The 7,510-nt window shown below is 37.5% G+C and overlaps 1 protein-coding gene across 3 annotated transcripts; it reads left to right on the top strand.

Moving 5' to 3' along the window:
* The first annotated feature begins 788 nt into the window (after positions 1-788).
* On the top strand, positions 789-6,280 carry LOC117922027 (beta-amyrin synthase-like). 3 transcript variants are annotated; one of them, XM_034840003.1, is made up of 19 exons: positions 789-827; positions 901-1,183; positions 2,190-2,375; positions 2,472-2,561; positions 2,650-2,847; positions 2,943-3,027; positions 3,332-3,498; positions 3,587-3,775; positions 3,856-3,969; positions 4,153-4,272; positions 4,370-4,492; positions 4,587-4,685; positions 4,787-4,843; positions 4,945-4,991; positions 5,076-5,219; positions 5,315-5,492; positions 5,575-5,655; positions 5,764-5,847; positions 5,987-6,280. In XM_034840003.1, exons 2-19 carry the CDS (start codon positions 983-985, stop codon positions 6,131-6,133), a joined length of 2,310 nt encoding a protein of 769 aa, XP_034695894.1. In that variant the 5' UTR covers positions 789-827; positions 901-982; the 3' UTR covers positions 6,134-6,280. The 3 variants fall into 3 exon arrangements, with proteins under 3 accessions (XP_034695894.1, XP_034695893.1, XP_034695895.1); XM_034840002.1 differs by having other exon boundaries at positions 808-827; positions 904-1,183; XM_034840004.1 differs by lacking the exons at positions 789-827; positions 4,787-4,843; positions 4,945-4,991; ... (2 more) ...; positions 5,764-5,847; positions 5,987-6,280 and having other exon boundaries at positions 853-1,183; positions 5,076-5,145.
* Positions 6,281-7,510: the final 1,230 nt, after the last annotated feature.

The following is a 7,510-nucleotide window of genomic DNA, read 5'->3' as shown; positions in this document are numbered from 1 at the left end:
TGACTGTCGATTTGATGAATAAACCATGAATTGATAACTTTTCTAATTCAATTCAATGATCAGTGAAAGTATTGATGTTAAGGGACATAACAACTTTAAAAGGTACATTGATATCTTTCCTATCAATGATATGATTTGAAAGGATGTTTGACTCATTATGAACAAATTGGTGAAAAGTCACTTAAACATAACTACTCACCATGCGTTAGTTAATACAATTTAAATGCTATATAACTAATTGATGTATCATTTCTTTATGTATGTCTTAAAAAGTATTAATTTTATGATCGAATAGACTGATATCTATCAATTATATGAACAAGTGGTGGCAACAACACAGAAGGTCAATTATTTCCTTTTCTTTCTTTTTTTTTTTTCTTTTTTTTCTTTGCAAAACTGGAATTTTTCACATGCATGTCCTCCATCTAAATTAATTTTTTTTTGCTTTGATTGCGACTTTAATTGGACGTGTTGGGAAAAACTGGTGAAACATCACTTAAACATAACTAATTGATGTACCAGGGACTGAATGTCTTAAGCCATATTAATTTTATGATTGAATGACTGATATCTGTCAGGGAATGTCCCAAAATAATTTTCTAAAAATATACAAATTTATGTTACTATCGCTGACATCACTACATATAAGTAGATAAGCATAAATTAAGTGTTAATAGTCTCATTCATAAATACAAGTCATGGGGGTTGGTGACTGACTTGCTGTTGTGCTTCTGTATTAATAAGGGATTCCCACCTGGAATTCGCTATTCCAAGTTTCTGAAGTTTCTCTCCTCTCTGCCCACCCAGCACCTATCTCTCTGTCCTTGGTCTGTATCACTTTTAACTTAATTTTATTGCAAAGAAAAGCTTGTCTTACCTTTCTGGTGATTGCATGATCAGCAGGTGTTTTCGGAAGGGAGACACATATTTGTAAACTTAGATATATACAAAGATATACCTCGTCAGTTTGGTGAGTTTGAAAATGTGGAGGCTCAAGGTTGCAGATGGAGGCAATGATCCCTACATCTACAGCACCAACAACTTCGTGGGAAGACAGATATGGGAGTTTGATCCTGATTATGGAACCCCAGAAGAGCGAGCTGAGGTCGAAGCAGCTCGTGAAAATTTCTGGAAAAACCGGTTTCAGGTTAAGCCCAGCAGCGACCTCCTTTGGCGGATGCAGGTGATTTGATCCCATCTATCTCAAGTCTTGATATCACAACAGATATTGATCTGTCATCTGCGTCCTAGATTGCAGTTTTTCACTGACTATACGTGTCTTCCATGAAGACAAATCATGTTTTCACCACCAAACAACCATAATCTCTCTCTCTCTCCCTCTTACATGTGCAGCTTCTATTTTCAGACTTGCATGCGAACTTGATAAATTGGGAAAAGAAACATGTATTGAAACCACTTGACTTCAAACAAAGTGACCATAGTGGGCCACCATATGACCTTCACCTCCCACCAAATGAGGTTATGATATCATTAAGTAAAAAAGAAAAAATATATCGGGGATACTACTATTGGGTGATTTTGGGCCTTATCACCCCAAAAATTAGCTTAAAGGCTGAGATTTTCATGCACACTGATAAAGAGTCTCCCAATTCCTTCTATAAGAGATATGGGAAAACCCAACAATATTCCCCTCATACACCATGCCCTAGGTTAAGAGACCACCAGATTGTCGGATAATGAGAGGTGAGACTAATTCCAAAACTGAGCATTGATATTATCTTGAACAACTAATTTCTTCAAAAGTTAAGTTTGTTGGATTTGAACCCAAAATATATATTATGCGGTTTAACAATTGCTAACTCTATCTTGATTCTCTTAGCTTGGAACAATTGTATAAATAGATGCTTACAATTAAGGTTAATTTATCTTTTCTTTTCTTTTAAACTGGTTGAGACACCATCAAGCAGATTGTCAGATAATGAGAGGTAAGACCGATTCCAAAACCGAGCTTTGATACCATGTTAAACAACTAATTTCCTAAAAGATTAAGTTTGTAGGATTTGAACCCAAAATTTATTATACACTTTAAAAATTGCAATAATTCTCTTAGCTTGGAACAATTGTATAAATAGGTGCTTACTATTCAGGTTAATTTACCTTTTCTTTTCTTTTAAACTTGTTCTTCACTAACTCCCATTTCATTTGGCAAAAAAAAAAAAAAACTACAGTTTTTGAGAGAGAAAATTTTCAAACAAAAAATACCACAAGTGAAGGTTGGGGATGGTGAAGAAATTACATATGAGACAGCCACAGCAGCAGTGAGAAGGGGTGCACATTTCTTTTCAGCTTTGCAGGCTAGTGATGGCCATTGGCCTGCTGAAAATGCTGGCGCATTGTATTTCCTTCCTCCCCTGGTGAGTCTACTCAACACCCTCTCACACTCCTTAAAATCATGTATAAGGACCATTTTAATAGCCATTCTCAATGGAATAATTTCATGGAAAATGCAGGTCATGTGTCTATACATTACAGGGCATCTTTACACTGTATTCCCTGGAGAATATCGTAAAGAAATTCTTCGCTACCTATATTGTCATCAGGTATATATATTTTGAACCTAGTCATCATCCTAAACTCATAAATGGGCTTGGAGCTTTGAAATATGAAAATGGCTTATGTACATTGCAGAATGAAGATGGTGGGTGGGGATTGCATATTGAGGGACACAGCACAATGTTTTGTACAACACTCAGCTACATTTGTATGCGTATCCTTGGAGAAGGGCGCGATGGTGGTAGAGACAATGCTTGTGCAAGAGGGCGTAAATGGATCCTCGATCGTGGTGGAGTGACATCCATTCCCTCTTGGGGAAAGACTTGGCTTTCAGTATGGCCACTTGAAACACAAGTTCACATTCATCCTATACAATGCATTCTTGTGTGATGGACTGAATCTTATATGATATTGCTTCTTCCGTGTAGATTATTGGCTTGTTTGACTGGTCAGGAAGCAACCCAATGCCCCCAGAGTTTTGGCTCTTCCCTTCTCGTCTTCCTATGCATCCAGGTTTGTGGTGTAGTCATCTACTCAAGTGCTTGAATTTCACATCTACTTCTGCACTTGATGCATTTTACATCCTAGGGTCTTCTTACATAAAACTTGGAATTGGTCACACGGACTCGAAATGTTTAAGCCAAAAGCTGTGTAACTTCAGCCTTATACAATTATAAGATCACGCGTGAATACTTAAAAAGTCAACCTGGGGATGGTTTATTAGTCTTAAGAAATGACATTCCCATGTCTACTTTTGTCTAGCTTTCATTTTCCCATCGTTGGTCGAGCTTCTTGTAATTTGAATCCATAAATGCAGCAAAAATGTGGTGCTACTGTCGGTTGGTTTACATGCCCATGTCATACTTATATGGTAAACGATTTGTTGGCCCAATCACACCTCTTGTTCTAGAATTGAGAAAAGAGCTCTTCCTTCAACCATATAATGATATCAATTGGAAGAAAGTACGACATCTTTGTGCGAAGGTAAGTTTTGATTTTGTATGGAAAACTTTTCTTTTTCCTATGAATATGCTTCGCATGCATGAAACACATTCAGAATTGTTTATTGTAGGAAGATCTCTACTACCCCCATCCCCTAATACAAGATCTGATGTGGGATAGTTTGTACATATGTACTGAGCCTCTTCTTACTCGTTGGCCCTTTAACAAGTTGAGACAGAAGGCTCTTGAAGTAACAATGAAACACATCCATTATGAAGATGAAAACAGTCGATACATTACCATTGGATGTGTGGAGAAGGTAATTTTTCTGCAATGGATAATGTCTGTTCAGACAGTATATCACTTCTTTGGGGTGCTAATATGGCTTAAATTGAACAGGTATTGTGTATGCTTTCATGTTGGGTTGAAGATCCAGACGGGGATTATTTCAAGAAGCACCTTTCTAGGATTCCAGATTATATATGGGTTGGAGAAGATGGAATAAAGATGCAGGTCAGAAAGCAAGTTTAATCACTAATCTCCCCAACAGTTGTAGAAAAAATTAGTATCTATTTATTTATTTATTTATTTTAACATTAAGTTTGATTGAAGATTTTCTGTTAAGCAACCGGTTTAAAGTAATGCATTTAGCCCTTTCCTGCCTAATTGGTTTTGAAATTGCTGATTGAAATGTAGAGCTTTGGTAGTCAAGAGTGGGACACTGGTTTTGCCCTTCAAGCATTACTAGCTTGTAATATGACTGATGAAATTGGACCTACACTCAAGAAAGGCCATGAATTCGTAAAGGAATCTCAGGTTTGATCTTGAATTCTATTGTTTATTTCTTTGCTTTAACAAGAATCTACTCTTGTTTCTCTTGGTTTAATTACTTCATATTACTTGAAATCTGAAGGTTAAGGACAATCCTTCTAGTGACTTTAAAAGCATGTACCGCCACATTTCCAAAGGATCATGGACATTCTCAGATCAGGATCATGGTTGGCAAGTTTCTGATTGCACTGCAGAAGGTTTGAAGGTAACTGTTTCTGCTCAAACACTTCAATTGAGTCAGGGCTTGCAGATTAACTAAAGTCTCTTGGTTTCTTACTAAAGTCCCCTCTCTATTACAGTGTTGTCTCCTCTTTTCAATGATGGCACCAGAAATTGTTGGTACGAAGATGGAACCTGAACGGCTATTTGATTCTGTCAACATCCTGCTTTCCCTACAGGTGAGAACCATCTTCCTTGGGCCATTTCCATGGTTTCCCCCATCACAAAACAAATCATAACTTCTTAGTAGCAATAACCCCTATTTTCGAAACCACTGTAGAGTAAAAATGGTGGTATAGTAGGCTGGGAGCCTGCAGGAGCTTCAGAATGGTTGGAGGTAAATTACTCCAACATGTTTAAGTAACTTCAATGTTTCCATTTTCTCTCTCTCTCTGTATTCTTTGAATCTAAATCAATGCCAATCCCTTCTCTTTTCAGCTGCTCAACCCCACTGAAATGTTTGAAGACCTTGTCATAGAGCATGAGTATGATTCTTGATAATAGACCAACTTTCTTTTCTAACTCTACTAGATTTAACTTCCATGGAGACTAACAAAATGATGATCCAGGTATGTTGAGTGCACTGCATCAGCAATTCAGGCTCTAGTTTTGTTTAAGAAGTTATACCCCCGACACAGGACGGAGGAGATAGACAATTTCATCACAAATGCTACCAAGTACATTGAAGACCAACAAATGCCTGATGGCTCATGGTATATTTCACAACTCCACTATTACTATTTCACTGGGGAAATCTTTTTTTATTTATGCAGTGCAGATCCATTTAAACAAGGAAGTATTTCACCAGGTATGGCAATTGGGGAGTATGTTTCACCTATGGCTCATGGTTTGCACTTGGGGGCCTAGCAGCTGCTGGTAGGACTTACCACAACTGTCTTGCTATTGGTAGTGCTGTTGAGTTTCTACTCAAATCACAAAGAGATGATGGTGGTTGGGGAGAGAGTTATATTTCTTGCCAGGAGAAGGTAATTGTTACATGCCACCCACTGCTCTTTTTTTGGTAGAAACATGCACATAAACAAGTAATCCTTGTGCTTGGTGATACAGAAACATACACCTCTTAAAGGAAACAAGTCAAATCTGGTACAAACCGGGTGGGCTCTGATGGGGCTGCTTTCTTCTGGGCAGGTCAGTTTATACAGTGCCACCATCAATAAGCTTAACTTGCTCTTCTACATTATTTTCACAATATGGCTTCTCCGCAAACATCTGAGTCTAACCTTTCCTTTTTAATAGGTGGAGAGAGACCCAACACCTCTTCACAGGGCTGCAAAGCTGTTGATTAATTCCCAAATGGAAGATGGTGATTTTCCTCAACAGGTAGCTCACTTGAACATGAATAAAAAACCAAAGGAGTAACATTTTAACATGGTTTTGGGAAAAGGAAAATGATGTTCTTTTGTAGCTGACTATATATACTGGGTGGTAGTCTAACCATTTGATCAATTATCTATGGCAGGAAATCACTGGAGCCTTCCTGAAGAACTGCATGTCACACTATGCAGATTACAGGAATATTTTTCCATTGTGGGCTCTTGCAGAGTATGTAAGTGAGTGCCATCGCCTTAAGTCTGGTTGCATTGCCATGCCAAAGAAGCATCTGTAGGAGAAAAGCTCAGATAATGTTGAGCAATGTCAAGCCCTTTGAATAATGTTAAGCAAATGAAAAGTTTATCTATGTCATGGTTAACGTATTTTGAAGAATAGTTTGTGCAAGAGAATAAAACAATAGCAGGACCTTACTAAATTCAAATAATCCAAGCTTGTTCAGTTTTTGGTGAATATTAAAGAACCAATGCTGACAAGAGGAATTCATCCATAAACATTGAAAGGTCTTGCTTCTTTGCTAAAACAAGCTTCCTGGATCAGATAAACAAGAAGCAACAAGTGTCAGAATAAATACAAGTAACAGATCAAAGAGTTAAGTGAAATGTGTCTCTAAGCAGTGCCTGGATCAAGCCTAGGCTAGGTTGTGGTCCCAATTTCCGAGTGGTCAACCTATGCTGTTAAGATTGAGGCTTAAAAACCTCTCCATAGGGCAGCCATTTGAATACTAATTCCAATACTGTGCTGTAATTCCATCTGAAGCCATGTGACAAAGTCACTCCTATTTAAGTAATTTTTATTGCATGTGTCAAATACACCAAAAATTATGCATGTCAATTTTCATTTGAAAGTGGTTTCCAAACCCATCTTTAGCTCATTTTAATGCCAGGAGCCTGCATCAGAGGTTTCCTATATATTATTTTCAAACACCGACCCATGCCATTTTCCTCTCCATACAGCTCCTAAGCTAATCAATTATAAAGAATGGGAAAAGTGGACCAAATTTACATGCATGATTATTATTGTAGCAAATGATTGATGTGTAAAAGTTTCCACATTCGTGCAAATTGAAAAATTAAGAAAGAAATTGAAGAGCCCTGCAGTGCCAAAATCACTACTTAGTAACAAAAGAGCCCTGCTGTGCTTCATGAGATATGGATCACAAAGTCATATCTCGATGAGCTCCAAATTTTACAGAGTTCTCTGCAGTATGCCTGGAAGAGAAGACAACATTTTAGTCTAATTGTTTCCAATGCTCAAGTAGATGTCAAATAATATCCCACAAAACTAAATGCTACTACTACCAACAGACTCAGTGTGGGTGAAGTAATGCATTAGATAAAGGAATGGTTTAATGCATCTTCAAAAAGTACCTTGTTGAAACAATATATGAAAACTGGCCTCTGTCATAGTATAATCTTCCCAAGAGAGTAGCTATGGATTGGCCAACACAAAAAAAGAGGATGTAGATAGCCGCTCGAAGCCACCACTTGAAGTGTATGAGTTTAGGAAGGCTTAGTTGATTACTACTGACTGTTGCATCGCTCTGTGAGCTTCTTTCTCTATTTTCAGCTGGTTTAAAACACAAAAATAATTGAAGATATTTAATCAATTCAACAGATCAGTAGGAGCAACAGAAACTAACCTACATTTTCAA

The sequence above is a fragment of the Vitis riparia genome, chromosome 9 (assembly GCF_004353265.1).
Source record: "Vitis riparia cultivar Riparia Gloire de Montpellier isolate 1030 chromosome 9, EGFV_Vit.rip_1.0, whole genome shotgun sequence".
NCBI lineage: Eukaryota > Viridiplantae > Streptophyta > Magnoliopsida > Vitales > Vitaceae > Vitis > Vitis riparia.
The sequence above is the reverse complement of the archived record's forward strand: the minus strand, read 5'-3'. Positions and strand labels throughout refer to the sequence as shown.

Bases quoted from the DNA above. Each gene is read 5' to 3' on its own strand.
- LOC117922027 (XM_034840003.1), top strand. From the start codon at position 983: ATGTGGAGGCTCAAGGTTGCAGATGGAGGCAATGATCCCTACATCTAC. The intron at 3,970-4,152 runs GTCAGAAAGCAA...ATTGAAATGTAG, and splicing joins AAGATGGAATAAAGATGCAG to AGCTTTGGTAGTCAAGAGTG. The intron at 5,656-5,763 runs GTCAGTTTATAC...CCTTTTTAATAG, and splicing joins GGCTGCTTTCTTCTGGGCAG to GTGGAGAGAGACCCAACACC.